The sequence below is a fragment of the Macadamia integrifolia genome, chromosome 5 (assembly GCF_013358625.1).
Source record: "Macadamia integrifolia cultivar HAES 741 chromosome 5, SCU_Mint_v3, whole genome shotgun sequence".
Taxonomy (NCBI): Eukaryota; Viridiplantae; Streptophyta; class Magnoliopsida; order Proteales; family Proteaceae; genus Macadamia; species Macadamia integrifolia.
In genome coordinates, this window is record NC_056561.1 from 44585627 (window position 1) to 44607550 (window position 21924).

At 37.1% G+C, this 21924-nt stretch overlaps 1 protein-coding gene across 1 annotated transcript; it reads left to right on the forward strand.

The window, feature by feature from the left end:
* The first annotated feature begins 9940 nt into the window (after positions 1-9940).
* Positions 9941-11622, forward strand: LOC122078480. The gene has a single exon (XM_042644479.1). It carries the CDS (start codon positions 10175-10177, stop codon positions 11405-11407), a length of 1233 nt encoding a protein of 410 aa, XP_042500413.1. The 5' UTR covers positions 9941-10174; the 3' UTR covers positions 11408-11622.
* The last annotated feature ends 10302 nt before the right edge of the window (positions 11623-21924 follow it).

The following is a 21924-nucleotide window of genomic DNA, read 5'->3' on the forward strand; positions in this document are numbered from 1 at the left end:
GTTTGAAGACAAAAATCTTGGGCTGTATTTGATATGCATTCTCTGAATAATCTATAGGTCTAGAACACATTCTGGAAGTAAGTAAATAGAGAAGAGCAGGGTTTTCAGAATGCATTCTAGACCCAGAATCTATTCTGAGAATGCATACTAAACTCAGCCTTGGCTTTTGTACTGAGATATATCCAATTCTTAGAGAAATCCGGTTGCTTATGTCTTCAATTAATTGCATCTGTTATGTATCGTTAAGCAGTTCAGCTCCATTGAAATATTGTCAATTGTAAAAAATTTCTTGGTGACGGCAGAGGTTTTCCCTCTAGGAATGATCGTCTTCTGGTTCTTGGGGGGTTGGGTTCTGGTTTGGTTGTCTTTGTGATTTGTTTAATGATCAATTAATGGTTTCATAGATGGCAAGGTCTTAGGATATTCAGCAATTATTAGCACAAGTGGTAAAAGATATTCAAGTCTTTTCGTTGAAGATGAGTTCTTCTTTGAGATTCATATCGGTTTAGGGTTCAAACTTTGTCCTTCTAATCCTGTAATTAATTAAGTAGACAACCATCATTTTACTAAGCTTTGCGATGTGGCATAACCCTTTGGGTTTGAGAATTGGATAGGCAAAAGAAGGGATAATTGTCCCACCTGTGCATCAAATTCTGAGTAAGTTCTCATTTAGCAACCCTAGACTCTTAAAAGAATGTCAATATGGGAAATTCTTGTTGTCACCATATATGGTGACAAATATAACTGTGGCTCTCATTCTGTCACATGGCAAGAGTGATGTGGTGATACGAGTTAAGACCTTATATATAATGAGGGTGTTAATTGGTTTCCGTTTAAATGGTTCGGTTTGATTTGATTTGATTTGATTCGATTCTTGTTGTAATTAATTGAAACTGAATCAAGCCAATTGTTAAGGAGTTTAAAGTTCCCAAATGTTGGTTGGTTGGTTTGTAATCGGTTCCAGTTACACGGTTATTATTTGTTCTGTTTCAGTTTGTTGTTGGTTTCTTATTATAAGCTTTCACCGGTTCGAACGTTCAGTTTTATACAGTTTAACGGTTTATTTGTGTATGTATGATCCATTGCCGCCCATCTGGGTGTCCGAAAAAAAGGGGGTTAGGTTTCTTCTGAGTGACCACTTAGATAAGGGTTTAAGATCAATAAATGTCTTCCCTTTTCAGGGCAAAAAGAACTCCAATAAATAAGACAAATCTATCATAGAAATTTCGGTCAATTCTAATAAAGGTCAGACACCCAAGTCACTCCAAGGGGAAAATGATCATATTTTTCTATTGTGTGATCTTTGAGAACAGTATCAATCAATTCACAATCATCTTGTGACAAACTTCAGTGTATACAATTGGCTCTACCTGCTTTTTATTTGATGGATGTGGCTAAACCAGAACCACCAAGTAATGAATTTGAAGCAAAAGAGAATAATTTATGCTGGACCCTTCCCTCATTGCAATGATCTTCTGTTGCACTTGCGGAAAATTGCTTTGGCTGCTAGAAAACCATAAAAAAATCATGTAACCCAATAGCTATCTTCTTTTTTTTTTTTTTTTTTTTTTTTAGGAAAACCCGATAGTCATCACACCATTGGGTAATGAATGAAGATAAACTATAAGCTATTATCAAAGGAGAGAGAGAGAGGGTAACCCGTGTTGTTTAGATATAAAATATAGGGAAATGAACGTTCTTGATCACCCGGCCCTTGCGCAAGCGAGGAGACCAATGAGGTGGGCATCATCAAGGGTAGTTTTTTTTTCCAAAAGGGTAGGTTTGTCATTTTGCTACCCTTTGTGTCTGGGCACAGGGGGCTGCACGATCAGGAAGTGTTCATTTTCCCATACAATATATAGCAAAGTTGAATATTTGCATAAATTATTTTACTGAACTTCAGTTGATAAATACAAGAAAAAGTTTTCCTAAACTCATGGAGAACGATTCATCCACCATCTTGGGGTTCACAGATCCCTATTGAATTTTAGTACCTTATCAAAATACTCTTCCATTTCTCAAACCTCATCATGAATAGATTCACATTCAACAGAGACACAGGAAAACTCGATTCATAAATATATATCCAACTTACACCAGATTCTTGCTGCCACTGCTTCCTTTCTTTCTTCTTCTGTTTTTGAGGTGTGTATCTCTTTCAATCCCTACTTTGAATCCCGTGAACTACACGGGATCTCTACTGCCTATCCTCTTACGTCCATATCTAAAGCAAAACTAACCAACAAATTAACATCCAAAGCCACCCTTTATTCCATCACCATCACACGCACGCGTCTCATGAAAAGAATGATATATTCTCTTTCTTTCCTCTCCACCTTTAACCCTTCTTCCCCCCTTACCCTGATAACTAGTAATCATCAATTCCAATTCAATTCAAAAGCTGTGTCCCCCACACGAGGGAACCTCTCAACCTTCCAAACCCATCACTTTATGTGATCGATCTTAAGTTTTTTAAAAAGAAAGAAAGTGTTTCCCCTAATCCCTATTTCTATATTTGTGTATATAACAAGAAGCTTTGCTAGCTACCTCTTATTTGTTTCAAACTGATAAGAACCTTATCCATCACTTCATCAACCTTTTGATCTTATTTTATTTAATTTTTTATGTGTCTACTTGTTTCTTTTAACTTATAAATAATAGAGCAATGATACCTTTTCTCTTCCAAATTCACTTTAATAGGCTTTAACTACCAATTATTCCCTAACAACCCCTTAAGTAAAGAATCATTTTTTTTTTTTTCATTGAAAATGTTATGGAACATTGATGAATCACATGGGTTGTTGAATCACATCTTCGATTAATTTAAAATTAAAAGTTAATTGGAAAAAAATTTAATTAATTCAAAAATAATGTACTTAATTAGAGCAACCAATGCTCTACCCTACAAATTAAAAAATAGTTTTATATATTCTTCTCCTCTGAGCATGCGTACACTTAATATATGTAAACCTTGTGTTATGTGATGAATATGCATATTTAGTGTAGGTTTGATCACAACTGACGTCACTATTACATGCATATCATGAAGAATTAATAATTAAAGAGAGAGAAAGAGTTCTCTGAGCAAACGAGAGAGAGATAAGTACAAAGGTGCTTGTGTACCTTGCCCCAAAGGCTTAGCGAACCAATACTTTTTCCTTAAAGATAATGTAATGTGCATGGCAGGATTTGATAGGAGGAAAAAGGAGGGATCAAGAGTATCATACCAATAATATATGTACATCTTTACCTCTATTATATATGAGTTTTAGCTGTCTTGGTTAGAGACAAATATTAACATAATTAAATATAAGATATGGAAAATCCAGTGGAAGGAAGAATAGTTAGGTTGAAACAAGAGTTTCATTAGACATTTTTTAAATCTCATGAAGGTTGAACCCGGAGGGGAAAAATGGGTAAATAGGGGGATTGAGTTTCTCTTCACCCACGATGAAGAGATTTTTTACTTTCATGTCCTTGGATGGAACTATTGGAATTCTATGTGAAAGCAATCGATTCTATATCATATGTGAATAATACAATATAAAGACTTATGAAGACTTGGGCATTCTCTCCTTGATGAATTAGAATCCTAACAAATGCTATTCAAGTAAAAAAAAATTCTTTCTGAATAACATTAGAATTAAAGTTTTGAATAAATTAAGAGACAAAAACGACCAAAGGGTCTAAGTAGATCAGGTTTTAACTGTTAATTTGTAAAACAAGTGGTCAACCTACTTCCATCTAAAAGAGGAAAGATAGGATGACTTGGTAACCGACTTAGATTTTAAATGACAACAAAAAAAAGGGAAAGGTAAGATGTAATTTAATTTGGCTTTTACCTAAAGCCGAAGATAAAGGAACATCAAATGCTTATACCTATGTGTTGGCTACTAGGAATAGGATTCATTAATGGTAAAGTGGTAGTTTTATGATGAATCAAGATTTCCTTCTTTTTTAAAAGGGTAGGGCATTCAATGATGTCCAAGATACTTAACTTACGAAGTATGGCAAGGCTTTATATTAATTACTCTCTCTCTCTCTCTCTCTCTCTCTCTCTCTCTCTCTCTCTCTCTGCGTGGTAGGTTGTGTTTGAGCACTTGCTGTAAAACAAGTCACTATCGCGTCTCCCGTCTACTTCAACTTGGATTGTAATTTTTTTATTTTTTTTTTATCTTTTAAGAAAACTTGGAAGGTGCCAAGTTAATTTTCTTGTCCAATTTCTGACAAATAATTATAGCAACTACCTTCCAACTTTAAATATATATATATTTTTGGGAGAATGTTATCTGTAGGGGGGAGCGGAGCATCCACCGGTACTCAGAATCTTTTTATCTTTCTCTTGTTTATATAGTTCATTTTACATAGAGAAAAGAGATACGGATTATGTCAAAGGCTGCATTCCCCCACAAAGAATATTATCCCATATGTTTTTTCAGGAAGAGAAAGAACGCTCCCTAGATGCGTGGCATCGTACAATAGTGCATTCTTGTGCCTATCTCTCTCTCCTCTTACAAAATGATATATCTACCTCCTATTGTAGGAGGAATCTGGAGAGAAATAGATGTAGGGATGTGCTAGCGTATATTACACAGTCAAACAGAGAACTCAATTAATTATGTTATATGACCCTTTGATAAAATGTTGATGTGATTTATAGTTTCATTAATGGGACACATTCCAAACCACCCTTTCTGATAAGATACCAAACTAATCCAGATATTTGCCACTTGTTAAGCAAATGAGACTCAAATTTTGTAAGCTGACTGACTCGGTCCTATGTAAGCAGTATCACAGTGACCCTAGGGACTAGTTGGGTCAAAGATCCGGACACCCTAGGTATCAAAAAGAAAAAAAAAAAAAGCTCAAATTTTGTGGACAAGTAGATGTTAGATTCTCAGACTACATGTCAAATTTCAATTTAACCTATCTCCCAATCAAACGGACAAAATTGTCCACATCATCTTGCCACGTGGCTCAAAATTATGAATCTTTCTCATAATCTCATTAAAATAAAACCAAGTCTTGAAGTATTTATAATTTATATATACAAAAAATTATTTATGAATCTACCCATAGAGATGCTTGTAGCTAGCTACCACTCTTCCACAACATTAATACGCATCATCATTTATTGGGAAAAAAAAAAATCCTAAATTATTTCAATGTGCATGTAGGTGTTTGTGTCATGGAGATGTTGTTTAGCAATTACTACGAGGACCAGACATCATCAGGTGTTCTTTTTAAATTTATGATCTACTTTAACACTGTATTTACTATCTATATATTAGGTTGGTCGTTGTCTCTGACTCTGAACTCTTAGGCTATCCACACGGACCACACCTAACTAATTTAAGAGAGAGAGAGAGAGAGAGAGAGAGAGCCTATCAACCATTTCATAAGAGGGAGACCTTGTGGGGTGGTAGGATTGAGACTTACCCATCTCTGTTATTGTCATTAAAATTGATAAAAACGACTCTATATGTTTGTTTGCTTGTTTGTTAGCAGAGCTGTAGAAGACAAGGGAGCAATGGGGTTGGCCACCACTACCACTTGAGAAGGACTTAGGAACCCTTCCTACCTATTCCTTTTGGGTTTGGAACTGATTTCTTCTGGGGGGGTCTCTATCGGTGGGAGTGGAACTCTGCTTTGCCCACTCATCCCATGGTAAACCTGTCCCAGGTGTCCTTTCCACCCTCCACTACAGGATCCCAAAGGCTCCACCTTTGTTGATGTTTCCTAGAATATTGGATTGGATCTGTAGGACGTTTAAGTTAACACAAAGCTTCTTAATTTCCTGCATGGCCCATGGATTCCTCATTATTCTCTCTCTCTCTCTCTCTCATGTGGGTAATTGGTGATTGGAGTTCAGAGTTTAGAAAAGTTTATCTTATTGGGGGCATACGATTTCATGTTCGATTACACCCCTGATGAGAGTTCTTTTTTATATTCCTTCACGTTATTACTTCATAGTTTCAAAATCCATATCTTAATTCACTTACTCAATAACCAATCATGAGAGAGTGGAAGTATGAACAAAACTCTCACTTATAGGGTCTAGGAAGGGTTATAATGTATTTAGTCTTACCTTTGCTTACTAGAGAGGTTATTTCTTGATTTGAACACGTGACCACTTGGTCACAATGGAGCAAACTTATCATTCCACTGAGGTCTACCCTCCAACCAGGGGAGGGAGGGACCCTAATCAAATAAAAAGATACCGAGTTTTTCATCACTGACGGTGAAGTTCTACCCTACTTCTTTATCATTGGATCGAAATCCAAGGAGCACTACTGAGTTCATATAATATGAGGGTTGATATTTTGACCATTGAATTTGTTCACCATAGGTGAGAGAAACATTTTACCTAAAGAAAAAGGTGTCCTTGTTAGGAGATTACTTGGATTGGAAGATGTTTAATTTTGGGGGAATTGAGGTCATCCCCCCTAGCAAGTTGAAATATTTAATTCAACAATTTTTTTTTATCTATTTGATAATAATGTGCAATTGTGCATACATAAGTTTATTAAGTAAAAAAGAGTTCTTAATTAACTAAGCTATTAGAAAAATTAAGACGTTGACCTCTAATTACCAACCTACCAAATGATTATAACCCTCTAACCATGGTTTTAATTTTAAAATTAAAAATTAAATCAGGTTTAATTAATATTAGCCTTGAATGAGAAACGAGGTTCAAGACATAAGGGCTCACATGATAAAATTTCTCTCTACCTCCCTTAATCCCAAAAGTCAAAAGAAGCCCACAATCTCAACTCTCATGGCCAATAAGATTTGGACTATTAATTTAAGTAAGGGAATTGTACTTAAGAATCTAGAATTATCATTTAAGCTTCACTTTAATGAATTAAAATAAAATTTCAGTGAGGAACCCTTTCGGTTTGGAGTCTAATGGCAGTAGCTTAGTGTGAATGAAATGACCAAATAGAAGAAGGGGTGGGCAAGAGCAATAGTATAGTACCCTTGTTATGAGTGCCAAGGATTGAATGAGAGGTGGTGGGACAAATGGGGGTGTTCAGTACTTTACTGTGTTGAGGACCTTTGAGGCCTGAAGGTGTATGAACAAGAGGAAAAAAGAGAGCAACCTTTCACTATAATTTTTGGTGGGGGTGTGTGGGCACCTCTACCTTAGGCCCTTTCTCCCTCTTCTGCTCTATTAGTGCATTGGTAGAAGGGTTTTAAATCTTAGATTGAAACCGGTTGAATCGGTTGTTTTGACTCAGGCTTGATTGAAACCCATTTTGATTAAACCCGATTTTATGTATATTAAGTCCAACCGAATTAGGCGAAGTTCTACGTACTTCAATCAATTCCTGATAAATTTCAGGATTATTCTAATTGAATTGAATTCAGTGGAGATTAGGGTTTGAGAAATAAGAATCAGGATCAATATTGATCTGGACTGATTCTAATACTAATCCAATAGAATCAATCCAAAATCAATGTAAGTTGGCCAAAACACACCCTTAAACCCTAATTTCCGTGCAAGATTGGTCCAATCCAGACAAGCAAGAATTGGGATCCATCGCTAGTGATTCCTATCAAGATCAATTCTGGCCTGAACCGGTCCGGTTTTTCAAACCCTAGTGGAGACTGATCCCATTCATACCCACTTCCAAGTTTTTAAACCTTACTTCCAAGTTCCACCTAGTTCCATGTCCCATGGCCCACTGTTTTCTTCACAATTATATGAAAAGGGTGACTTCCCATGTGAGTACAGGGAAATTAGATTGACATTGAGGCACACCCCACTACCTCCACCTGAATGGCTTGACCTTTTGGCTCCAATTGGTCAAAATTGTGCTACAGCATCATGCTCCAAGAATGTGTCATGAACTAATTCATGGATTCTCTGTGGCATAATAGGGTATTCGGTATGCATCCGACGGTCAGAAATTCTCAAACACGAAACTCAAGATAATCACACATAACTCAAGGCATCTTTATTGAAATGCGCATCAGACACTCTATTACACCACAAAGATCCAAATCCTTAACTAACCTTTTTGAACCAGAACCAGACCAATACTCCCTTGGTTCAATAAAAGAGAAGCAGCCGCCAGCCAATGGCTCAATTGGGGTCAAGGAGGGAGAAGAGACCAATGATGGCTCTTGATTTTATAATTTTATTTCTTCTTAAATATTTACTATTTACATTCACGAAAGTACAAAAATCACTTTTTTCTTATCACCAAGTCACCAACCGGTGAAAAATTAGTAGAAAAGACTATAATGAGTCAAAAGAAAATTTATCTTTTAAGGTGATGAAGATGATATAATTCATCATAACCAACAATAAGGAAGAGGTGGAAAGTTAAAAAAAAAAAAAAAAACTAAGATGACTGTGATGGGTGAGAAACATTTTAAGTTTTGAACAGAATCCCAAGTTGCAGCACTTTACTAATCATAAAAATTTAACGGCAGTTGTAAAAAATCTGTGATTATGTTGAGTTGAAAAGTCTTTCAAAAATCACTTTGTCAAACAGTCCATGATTAGACCAAAGACTGAAAAGATCCTCCAAGGCAATGGCATCCTCTTCATGTTCAAGATTCCAAGTTGAGTGGTTTCTCTATTAAAAAATAAAATAAAATTGAATGACCATTTTACCCTTCATTGTTCATTTTTTTTTTTTTTGGGTTAAAATATAAAATTGTAATAGGTTTTATGCTTGACCATGTATGTATATAGTCATGTCTTCAGTTGGATGAGAAAGAGAAAAGATGTGTTTTATTACACTTTTGTGCCTACCTTCATCCAATTGTTGAGAGGCATGATGTATATGTACATGACCCTTCATAAAATCTAGGTCTAATAAAAAAATAAAGGTAATTTTTTTTTACTATGTTGACTAATAGAAAGAGTCTATAGTTTAGTGTAAAATATTATGTAAATAGCATGAATACTCCAAGTATAGTATGAATATCCAAAAATATCTTCAAACTTTTGAATTAAAAAAAAATTTACCAAAAAAAAAAATCCTTCAATTCTCCTCCTCCTCCTTCTCCTTTGGGATAGGATCGTCGTTGGTCTTTCTTTCACTTGTTTTTTTATCAGGTCCGATAGGTCAATCACTCGATAGCCACTCTGCTATGAAGCTACATATACACAACCACATCGAGACTCTCTTTCAAAAATGAGATCACTATGGACTTGTTGATATATAAAACATCTTTTTACTTATAAATTAAAAAAAGAAAAGGGATCAATATATGCTTGCATAGCAAAGAGAAAATTCAACGAATCTCAATTTATATAAAAAAAAGTTTATATCATTGAATACAGAGAAAGAAAGGATAACTTGTGAAGGAACATATACATTAAACTTGTTATTTAATAAATAATGAAGTACACATTGCCAATTTGCCACTCTCTGGCCCGTAATTATGTGAGCCTTGTACAGAATACCATTTTCTAATTTTTATTTATTTATTTTGATAATAATCTCTCCTTGTTACACAGCCCTAGTAGGAAAATCTTCCTTATTATTATTTATTTATTTAATTTATCTCGAAAAGGTGGCACAAATAGAAGCGCTCCCATGTTTCCAACCGTTGCTTTCACGTCAAAGGTTCTTGATTTTCACTAACTGACCAAAAGGTCACTCTGTCCTTCACTTCACCCTACATTGCCAAAACCTATAAAACCAATCTAGGGTTCTTACTTCTTAAACCGATTTAACTTTTTCTTCTTTCTTCTTGAGGGTAATTTCGTAAAAAAGCAATCAAGTGGCACACAGCGCACTCCACAATGTGACATGGTAGCCATTAACCTAAAAGCCCAGGAGGTCTAAAGGGTAACCCTACACTTATTAGGCCTTTAAAGTAGAGTCCACAAAATACTTGGCCCCACTCTTAACAAGTCTCCAGCGAAGATCTCCAGTGGGTCCCACTCTTCACAGCTATATATATATATAAAAAGAGACTATCACCCTCTCTTGTTCACAGTTCACATCCCAACAAAAGGACACATTTAAACACCCATTCTCACATCGTCTTTTCCCATTTTTTCTCTCTCTCTCTCTCACAGACTCACAGTCTCTTTCCTTCTCCCTTGGAAAAAGAAATAGAGAGAGGAAACTGACTGAGACGCGTTTTAGTTCTCTATAAGGTAGCGGTGCCGCTGGTTCTTCCACAGATCTTCAACTTTCCGGCCATCATGGTCGACGTCGAACGGAGAATGGCCAGCTTAAACCCGGCCCACGTAGCCGGCTTACGCCGACTCTCGGCCCGTGCTGCCGCTGCTTCCCCTGCCACAACTTCTGCTCCGGTCCGAACTGGTCTCGATTCTTTCTCTTCCCTAGCTGTCAAGGTTATTTCCCACCTCCGCAGCTCCGGCATTTCTGTCCAACCAGGCCTCTCCGACGCGGAGTTTGCCCGAGCAGAGGCTGAGTTCGGTTTCGTCTTTCCACCTGATCTCCGTGCTGTTCTCTCTTCTGGGCTCCCGGTTGGACCCGGATTCCCTGACTGGCGTGCCAGTGCTGGATCACGGCTCCACCTCCGCGCCTCTCTCGACCTCCCAATCGCTGCGATTTCGTTTCAGATTGCACGAAACGCTCTCTGGCCCAAGTCTTGGGGTCCACGGCCCTGTGACCCAGAGAAGGCTCTTCGTGTTGCTCGAAATGCACTCAAGAGGGCACCACTCTTGATCCCTCTGTTCAACCACTGCTACATCCCTTGCAACCCCTCTTTGGCAGGAAACCCCATCTTTTTCGTCGACGAGAGTCGGATATTCTGTTGTGGATTGGATTTATCCGATTTCTTCGAACGGGAATCCCTGTTCAGATGCGATGATGATCCCTGCGTCTTCAAGAGGCAGCGATCCGTCAGCGAGAAGACATCAGTTTCGTCATCATCTTCTTCATATTCCTCTAATTACTCCCGCAGAAGCCTAGATTCCGGTGCCACCGCAGGGGGCAGAACACCCAGATGGGTCGAGTTCTGGAGCGACGCGGCCGTTGATAGAAGACGAAGAAATTCGTCCTCCTCCTCGTCTTCCTCGTCGCCGGATCGGTACTTTGAGATTCCTCGGCCGTTATTTCGAGGGAAACTGCCGAAATGGGTGGAAGGGTATTTGGAGCGGATCGGAACAGTTCTAAGGGAAGGTGGGTGGGTTGAGGCTGACGTGGAAGAAATCGTTCAGGTATCAGCCTCTGGTTTTTTCGAAGAGGACATGATTTTGTTAGATAGTCAAGCTGTGTTGGATGCTCTGTTGCTCAAGGCAGACCGATTTTCGGACACCCTCAGAAAAGCAGGGTGGAGCTCTGAGGAGATCACAGACGCTCTGGGTTTTGATTTTCGGCCTGAAAAAGAGAAAAGACCATTGAAGAAATTGTCACCGGAGCTAGTGGAGAAGATCGGAAAATTGGCAGAGTCAGTTTCCCGATCATAAACAAAGGTTACAGAGTCTGGCATCGAGATTCTTTCATGGTTTTTACTTAATTTTACCTTTTTTTTAAGATATAATCTCGCTCTTTTTGGGGAAGTAAAAATGAAAGACAATTGGGAATCGCGTTGTAATCTTAAGAAACATAGATTAATGGAGATATGTAAACTGTAACAGATAAATATATATTGCTTTAAATACAACTAAGATCTTTACGAATCTGAAGAGTTTTCTGGAATTATATTATCGACTTCTTCTTCTTCCTCTGTTTTTCTCTTTCTTCTTTTCTGTATTCTTCGTTTCTATGGAGGTGGTGGGGTATCAATGGGTGCGACCTTCAATACGGCACGCACGTGTTGTCAGAATTTTTGAAAAAGAGACGTTGTTGGGGGACCCACGTTAGCAGAAGATTTTTGGCTTATGATAGTCGCTAAAATACGCGTCGGTTGATGATATTAAATATTTTCCGTGAGCTGATTTACTCGGCAATGGTAATTTGGTAACTTTCTACACTCGAAAACAAAAAAAAAAGAAGGTAATTGGTAACTGAACTTCTGAAGTCTGAACCCTAAATTTTTTTTACCTGACTCTGCTTTTGAGAAGATCCCATTCGGATCTAGAGAATGAGAAACTGAGAGGTAGAGAGAGAGAGAGAGAGAGAGAGGGGTCAGGGCGTGGAGTGTCTGTATGGGATGTCGGGTAGCGAATGATGGTGAGGCCGCGTGTGTCGTTTATGGGAGTTTGAGAAAAGGATTGGGGTATCGAGTGGAGTGGTCTGACATGGAAACCTCCCTCTAAGTTTAGCTTTTTAGAGACATAACAACGAGGTGTATTTGTATTATGGGAAAATGAATTTTTGGAGTTTCTTCTGTCTCTCTCTCTCTCTCTCTACGTCTCTTTGGAAAGGTCATGGTTCCTGATCTAAAATTATTGTACGAGTATTTTAAATATGAAATATTAATATAGAATTGTTGTATAATTAATTTTAGGGTAGAAGATTGTTGCTAGGCTACGTGGCCTTCTATTATAATCTTAAGTATTAGTTTTGGATTGATTGTATCAAGGGATTTGTATTGGTTTGGTAAGTTTTCGATCTTAATACCAAGTTGATAGTGTATCAATTGAATGATATGACTTAGGAATGAAAAAGTCTAAAAATTTCCATTCAATACGGATGATCCAATATCAATTCATTGAGATATCATATTGGTTTTTGAGATAATTGATACTCATTTGAATACGTGAACTAAAACCATGGTCTCCACATAAGCGCAAACCAATGTCACAGGATGCACACAGCCTGACAAAGATCTTTTCTTTTAGGTTTTTTTTTTTTCTTTTCTGTCACTATGCCTAGTGAAGTATAATGCTTCAATATTTGTGATATTATTATTAATGTAAATTCAGCTTAAATTGAGTGAGGGAAGTAACCAATTACAAAAGATGTTACTTTGTATTTTATATTCATCTTCATTTGAATCAAAGTTTGAGTAGTTTTTCTTTCATACCTTGGACTAAAATCAAAACGAGATACATGATGTGGGGTCCTCTATCAATTGGACTTAAACCCATATAATGTCAAATGGCAATTAGTGTTATACTTCACTACTGTAATGATGTCTAAAATGAATATTTTTGTTTTTTATGATATTTTAATTCAAGTGGAACATATTAATTTAATTGATTTTTAATCATATGTGTCTCAGTCTCAATCTGCCCGAGTCACATAGTTTTGACGACGAGTTAGGTTTCAAAAATCTAAAATTTTCCAACAATGCAAACAAGAGGCGCTCTCCAAAGTCTTAGGCCGGTTCAACCGCACACCATGCCAAGAGCCGCTTAAGGGGTACCCCACAATTTCTGACAAATTGAATCATTTTCTTAGTGCCTTTTTTCGATTACCCAATCAAAGTTTTTACCCTTACAACAAGGGGAAAAAAAAAAATCAAAAGTTTTTACCTTTGAAAGACGGTAATATTGTTGTTATTACAGTAGAAGGAGGTTATCTGGGTGGTCGGTGTGGGTCTGTTTAGAGTTTTGAAGTGCCCCAATAACTATCTCGTTATTGAGACTCGGATCCCGCGACCAAACAATACTTGCCCTCTTTAAAGTGGACTTCTGATTACTTACTATCTTATCTTCTTCTTCTCTTGCAGTAGCTCTGCCTTACCTCTGCCTCTGATTAACGATTGGAGCCAGGCCACGCCTTTGGGTCCCACCTCACATTCATATGCGTCCAATCAGCTGCAACTACGAAGAACTTATCTAGTAAGTCTGCTCATGCATGAAGCCACATGATGTGATAAAAGGGACACTCAAATCAAAATCTATGGCGAAGGTTTTCCTTCTCACACCACTTAGGGTTCAGCCAACCTCCCACCTGTCATTTTGGAGTCCAGATCAGCTCCCCATATCGGAGCGGTGGGGACCGTCTGTGGAGTGTGGGTCTCTCTTCCATCAAAAGTGGGTCCCACACTTCATGAAGATTCAGATCTGTCCCCACTCGCCCCATGTGGTGAACAACGGATCCAAACCTTGTTCTTTGAATCCTTGGAAAATTTTTATCCAAAATCTATTGGGAAATTGACCATGGTAGTCTATTTTTATCGATATTGGCTGTGTTCGATATTTTAACCCAATCACCTAAGGGCAGATGTATCTATAAAGTTTTACCAAAAAAACAAAAAAGGTATTTATATAATAAATTTTAATCAAAATTAAGACGAAACTTCTAGTTCTATTTGATACAATTGATACATATTAATATTGATATCAATATATACGAAGGTCTATACATTTTTAAAATCCTTATTGGGCGATGACCATGGACGAGTATCAAGCTTTCATTTATTTAGGTTCTTTTGGGTTTCATAGGGATTTCTCTTAAGTTCTTCTAGATTTGATGGATCATACCAATTTGAATTCAAATTAGATGAATCACCTGATTCAATTCTCTATTCTTCCAACCATGGCTATTGGCGATGAAACACATTCGACAACATTTCTATTTTATTTTTATTTTTTCGAACATATGATCACTTCATAGGATTAGGCAATGCTTGACTATAATTAGTAGCCATCAGGCCCATCACCACCACAACGCTATGAGGCAATTCTCTTTGACAACCTTACTTGTTCATTCTTCCTTTCTTCTTATGATATTTTTTGTCGCAATACAATTATTAGTTTAAGTGTCTATCTCTCTCTTTAAATTTAAATTTTCTCCTTCTATTAATTAGCAGAAATAAAAAATAAGAATCATAATCTTTGTTGGGATCCATCGGAGAAAAGCTGACACAATTAATAATATCCAGTGTGAGCTCTCTCGGGTAAAAGATTCTCTCCTACGGTTATGTTATTAGGTCTTTAATTAATGAAAATACAACTACAAGCTGACAGGAACAGAATGGTCGAGTCATAAATGAATAGAGATTATGGGAATCAAATGCTCCAACGGTCACCGCAACCACTTACCTGTATCGACCGTTGTAAGTTGATACCAACGTCGTCCCCACATGCCATCACCGCTGATGACGGTTTTTCTGCACGTGCCTGTCGCCTCTCACAGTCTCACCATCGCCGTAGACGGCGACAGAAGCGTTCCAAGATAATTTCTAATTCACAATATCTCGGATCTATCATATATGGATGCTGGGGCTGGTGAGGTTAAGCTCACGGATTTGAACCGGATCGGACCGGATTAAATCTCTACCTCTCTCTCTCTCTCTCAAGGGCACAAGCGCAGGTGCTGGTATTTGATCGTTTTTTTGTCTTTTGATGGGATGGAGTTGGCCGTGGGACATAGGCTGTGGGCCATGGTCTTATGGGTGCCATAGTGGGCATGGTGATGGGCAAACTTGTCTGGCCAAGGGATGACACTAGCACTTGGGGTCCGATTTAATGTGACTGTGCATGGACGAAAGCTTCAGTAATGTGACCATACTTAAACTGCTTTAAGGGATCATGTGTGGGACATGTGTCGTGTTTTCTGGGTTGACATGTGTCGTCTCTGTCTATCTCTTTCATGATATATGGGAACAAGTGTTGTATTACTAGGGTTGTAATATGTCATCTCAAAGAATCCAATCCAAAAAATTAAGCGAAGAAGCAAAATTGAAGAATGTAAGGCATGTATGCCCGTAAAATTTTTTATATTTATCAACAACTTCCTTTACATTTAAGCATAGTTTGATCATCAAGATAGAGATATAAGTCAATCATTGCATTATGTAATATTTTTAAAAAAAATTATATTAAAAAAAAATAATTATATGATGTCATCATTATCTCTTTCCTCGGAAGGTTACATTGGATAAATAGACACGTAACCAGGTAGAGATTTGGGTACCATTTGATAACGTTTCTACTGTTTTTGTGTCTAGAAACAACAGAAACAGCAGAAACGACTTTTCACGTTTTTGAAAACATAAACGGATTTTTTTATTGTTTGATAAAATTATATCTCGAAATGTTTTTTGCAGACATAATGCCACTAAAAAACCTAATAGTATCATCAGGTGCCCAAAAGAGAGAGAGGGTTTGGTTGCCTCTTTTTAGGTTTAAATAGTTGAGAGATTTATCGAGGCACAACAAACTTTTTTTTTTTCTATCTTAAATTCATTTCATCAAAGTCGTTTATAGAATTGTAAATAAGCATAAATTTTGATTTATATTTCTAGAAATAGGTGAAACGAAACAATTTTATCAAACACCATTCAGGCTATTTCTCTGTTTCTGTGAATAAGAAAATGCAAAAATGAAACATTGTCAAGATGCCTTATTTCCTTCAATTAAATCAATATGTTATCCTTTCTCTTTTATAAATGCCATTTTTCAAAATCTAAATGGCATTAGAAGGGTTCAATGTCATCAACCTTCTGTAGATGCATCCTCATGAGAGCCCAATTCTGGTCCCAAACTCCCCTAAACAACACCAGGCATAGGACCTCACCATTACAGTGGTACACTGATCTCTCTCAGTTTTTTTTTTTTTTGGGTAAGAATACACATTTCAGTTTTGCTGCTATGTAATGTGTGATGTGTACCAAGGTTACAACTTCTTGATTCACTATCTCGGATAGTGACAAGAAGTTATTCCCTTAATTTATTAACGGAAATTTATCGAAGATTTGACAGGAACAGAATAATCGGCCTGCGGCAGTACGGTAAGGAATCAAATGCTCCAACGGTCACCGCCACCACTGCCTCAACGGCCAACAACGTTCAAGGTTCACATGCAGCCACCGCCACTGACTGTTTTCACGTGTCAACGAACATCTGCACGTGGCTGTCATTACTAGACGGCATTAGAGGCGTTGACGAAACCCCATTCTTTCCCATTTGCATAAAGTTGACATCTTGAATGTAGGACTAATTGGTGGTGGCCGGTGGGATCGGTTCGGTTAAGCTCACGGGTCTGGATTCTGGACCGGAATATTATTGTCCCGGGATCTAAAAACAAATAAGGTATTACAAATCTAAAGCAACTCACTTGGGCACAAGCCCAGATGTTTCAAATATTCTACCATTAAGTCCATGGAAGGCGACCGTGTCTTGATGGTTACTGGGCTGTGAACCGTGAACCGTGGGCCGTGGGCCAGAACTTGTCTGGAGAGGGTTAGAACTTTAAGGGCTTGGTGGGATCATGTGTGGAAACATGAGTCACATTGCCTAGGTGACATGTGTCATCTATCTATCTCACCTTCCCTTGGAACATGTAATCGACTTTCAGTAAGCTAACAGCATGCACTAATCATAAGCTTGAACACATGAAGACAAGAGGGTCTTTTTCAAAAGAGAAGATAGAATGACATATTAGCACCCCAACAATGTGCCCAACCTTTTACCTAAGTAATTGATTCGATTTCAATCTAGTTCAAGATGTGATTAACAGATAGCGAATCTAAACATATCACTAATGAGTTACAAGTTCTTAAACTGTTTAGTCGAAGATCACGCTCAGCCTTGGCCTAAAAATGACCTATAATACTGGTTCCTATTTGGGAATCTATCACTACAAGAAAAATGGGCATTCGAGACACTTTTTTCGCGACGGACGAAATTCTGTCTCTAAAGAACCCATTTAAGGACAGATATAAGTATGCCGCTAAATATTTATCAATTGGGACGGACATGTGCCATCGCAAAATTTGGGACAGTATACTTTCGTCTCTATTGTCATTGAATTTACGACAGATTATTTTCCGTCGCAATTAAACTTAATTGGGACAAATATAGTTCTGTCCCTATATCTTTATTAGTTGGGACAGATATATTGTTGTCGCGAAATTTGGGACGGCATATTTCTATCGCTACTGTGATATAATTACAACGGTTTATTTTTCGTCCCAAATAGTATTAGTTGGGTCAGATAGAATTCTGTCGCTACATATTTATTATTGGATACAGAAATATTTTTGTCCGTAATATCATAAAAAATTACATTTGATAATGCAGACTATTTTTCGATAAGTTATTTATTATTTGTAACGAAATTTTTTCCGTCGCCACATTTAGGACAGATAATAAACTGTCTCAAATCAATTAGACATATTTATATCTATTACGATGGATTTTTTTTCGGTCCCTAAGTAAATCATTTAAGACATAATAGTTCCGTCCCTACATATCTAAAAGTATAAAATAGAATAAAAAGCATTAAATTCGAAAGAATCGAATTCTATACAATTAATTCGACATTGGAGACGGATAACTAGTTGTCCCTAAATTAAAGAAAATTTCCTTCCAAATCTGTGCACTCAAATCTCTAAATCACATTAAATTTGAATGAATCGAAATCTATACAATTAATTCAAAACATATTTATCATTGGAGATGGAAATTTTCCGTCGCAAAATTAGAGACGGATTATTAACTGTCCCTAAATTAAAGAAATTTCATTCAAAATCCGACCCTAATTTCCTTCCCGCTTACCTGCGCGCTCAAATCTCTCTAAAATCCGATTTTCATATCAATACTTTCTCTCTCTCTTTCTCTACAAACCCTCATCTCTCCGAACTCCCATCTTGCTGAGATGTAGATGGATTTCGTGGCTATGAAAGGGCAGCTGACCTAGATTTCACTAGGAATAAGAGGTTTTTTTGTGAAAGTTTTTGGATTTTGAGTTTGGGTTCTTCTCCTTCCCTATTTTTTGAGTTGCAGAAGAGTGAGAGAAGGATTTTGGGATGAAGATGGTCTTCTTGAATCTAATTTTTCTTTTTTTCTTCTTCCTTCCCTGTTTTGTGAGTTACAGAACAGTGAGAGAGGAGCTTTTCAGGCTTAGGAGTCTGAGATTTTTGCTAAAGAAAAGAAAGAAAAAGTGGAATCCTCTCTCTTGCGCCAAGAAGGGGAACCTTCTTCTCTGTTTTGGGGAGTTGAAGGTTAGGGAGATAGTGAGGTTGAGAGGGTTTAGGAGTAAGAAAATAGGAGGGAAAAGAGAGAAAAAAAAAGAAGGAAAAAGGGTAGGGATCTGCGATTTCAGAATAGGCTTCCATTCACATGGTCTGTCTCTTTAAAGTTTAGATTTTAAAGAGACAGGAAAGGGTTCTTCTAGGTTCCCATTGAGTTGCAAATTTGAAAGAGAGAGCAAGAATGAGAGTGAGGGTTAGAGAAGAGTGAAGGATAAGCTATTTCGCTGGCTGGGGAAGAAGAGGTAGCTCTGATTCAGGTTGACTGAGAGGGGCTTTCAGAAAAAAATCACAGCAAGAAGAGGGTTTCAAAGGAGCTGATTTCGCAGGTTAGGAGAAGGACAGAAGGGAGAATGGAAGCCTTAGATCACAGCTCACCTAGGGATTTCAAGCACTGAAGTGCTCTATTGATCTATTTCTTCAATTCTGGGAGACAACTTAGGTTGCAATCTTGAACAGTCAGTCATCTAAGAGTAAGGTAAAATTCTGCCAATTTACTTTCTAAATTCATTATTCTTGATCTTTTAAAAATGTTAATGATAGCTTCATCTATGGTATGGCTGAGATCATGGAATTTGTTTAGATGAATGTGAGAATTTGCAGGCAGTAAACATATTTTAATCTGATTCTTGGATGAATTAAATGGATTAATCTTGAAATTTTATCAAAATGTATAGTGGACTTTACCTTTTTATTCCATAACCTAAGAATGATTAATCTGACTTCATTTCTCCTTTTTAATCTAGACTTAATTCGTTTACTGTTGTCCTTTTGGTTCTTTCTAAGTTCTTAGTAGGTACATGCTCCTTTCACTTGTATCTTCTCATTCTTAATGTGAAAGGTCCTTGGGCAGCAATAAATCTGACCCATCTTCAGAAGTGATGAACATGGAGTTTAATCATGTTCAACTGTCCTCTAAATTGGTTCCTTATGTAGTGATAAGATAAATGCTAGAAATGATCCAAATGGGTAAAATTGCTGTCCAATTCCCCATTCCCTGTACATTTTGTAGCCAGAATCATTTGCAAAGGAAAGGGTCTAATGCTTAACCTTTTTTTCTGAAAAATTATTTAGCAGTACACTGTTGCCTTTAGCCTCGAAAGACAACCTGAATACAGGGCCATGGGCCAAGATATTTCTACCCATCCTCAAGAAGAAAAAATCAAACAAATGAACCCCATCCCCAATGACTTTCTCTATCCCTATCAAGCACACTAGACTATTCTTGCCATGGATGAATTTTGCTTTCTTTCTTTGTTTCTTTCTCTACCTTTTAGTGTCTGATTATGCTTCAATCTTGACCCATATGTCATGTGTTTTCCATGAATGGGTTATATTAACAGAGATATTTCGGTATGTAGTTCCTTAATGGTTCATTAATGTTACTACAAGACATGGTTTAGGATTGAAGCAAAGGGCCTTGCAACTAGAGAACTGTTGGAGGCAAATACCCATAGGGAGCAAACACTCATGAAGAAGTTACAGCAGAACATAAAAATTCTTGAAAGATAATCCTCACCTGTGGAAGAATTGTCTCAGATTTTGAAAAGAGCTCATAATTTCTTACATTTTATTCTCCACACTACTTCAGTTGTTGTTTGGCATCAGGTAATTGGATTCTCATACTATTTTTTTTTTTTTTTTTTGTGTGTGGATTGGTTGTGGGTGTATATTTTCTTGTGTTATTGAGACTACAGATAGGAAAAACTTATTGTCTTATTCTGAATTAACCTATAACTTTAGATCCATCCATCAGATTTGAGCAAGATTTTGGGAAACTATTCTTCTCCATATATAATTGATCATCGGCCAGCCTTGGATCATATCTGAATCTTCGATTTGCTGTCATTGAATTTATTTTTAAAATTCGGTTTCTAAACTTGTCATTGCAATTCTGGTTTTCAATCGAGTTTTTGAACCTAATCCTTTCGGCTTCTAGGAATCCATCAAAAAACCTATTACCCTCACTTATCTACAGTTTCAAATACTTAATCAACATACCACACATGAGAACTTGATCACAACCCATATGAATTGTATTTGGTAATGAAATTATATATTGATCCAAAAAAATGGAATTATTTTGTAAGTTCCATGTGGATGAAATTGGTTAGCATGCATTTAAGCAGCTTTTAGTGTTCTACAGTTATGGTGGATATTGATATAGTTAGTGTGACAGTAATGGAACTTGATATCAGTACCTGTTCATGAAGAAGGAGAGAGGAGAAAGTGAAGATGGAAAAAAGAGAGGAGAAAGAGAGGAGAATGTGAAGATCAAATGTTGGAGCCATTGGCTACCTCAATGGTCAAAATCTAATGTTGTACTTGGGAACTAAGGATCAAGTATTGGCACCTTAAAGACCTTAAATGTTGGAGCCATTGTTTTGAAAGTGCTTTAGACTCACAACCATGAGCAATAGTGGGACTTAGAGTTCATAGTATAAGATGCAAAAAATTTCATTTTTTGTAGTGAATCATAATCCAAACCATGTTTAATGTTTGATCATTTGGAAGTCATTTATATTTTCGGACTTTCAATTGTAATATCTGAATCTTCTCACAACTTCGTAGTAGTTGTTTTTACAGTTGATATTATAAGGTCCCTACATTTAAGACTCGGTTAACCCTTGGATTGTCCTCCTCTTCTAATTGCTAATGCCATGAAATTTTCCATTACTAGCATGCAACACCTCAACATGAAATGGTTTTTCCAACTTCCAGATATGCAACTGATTATGTATGCATTCCATTCTTATATGTATTAATCTGGAGGAGTTGTCTTAATTATAATTTCAGGTTTTGTTCTGCTTAAAGATGTTCATACTGAAATTAGTCTGTTTACGATTTTATTGGGAATATATTTTTTATCGTATTTGGTTGACATTTATTTAAAACTATATGAAAGGTCAGAAGTCTAGACTTCTCAAGTATCTATTTTGACATTACTCATGGGATCTTATGTAGTTTTTTATCTACTACCTATGTAGTTTCTGGAAGCATTGTCTCTCTGGTTTAGGGTTCTTATGATTACCATCACGACCTCCAAGATGGGTTCGATGACTCTGTAAGGAACTTTCATCATTCTAGGTGTTCCTTCCCTCTCCAACCCCCCCCCCC

Coding starts and splice junctions, on each gene's coding strand:
- LOC122078480 (XM_042644479.1), top strand. CDS start 10,175: ATGGTCGACGTCGAACGGAGAATGGCCAGCTTAAACCCGGCCCACGTA.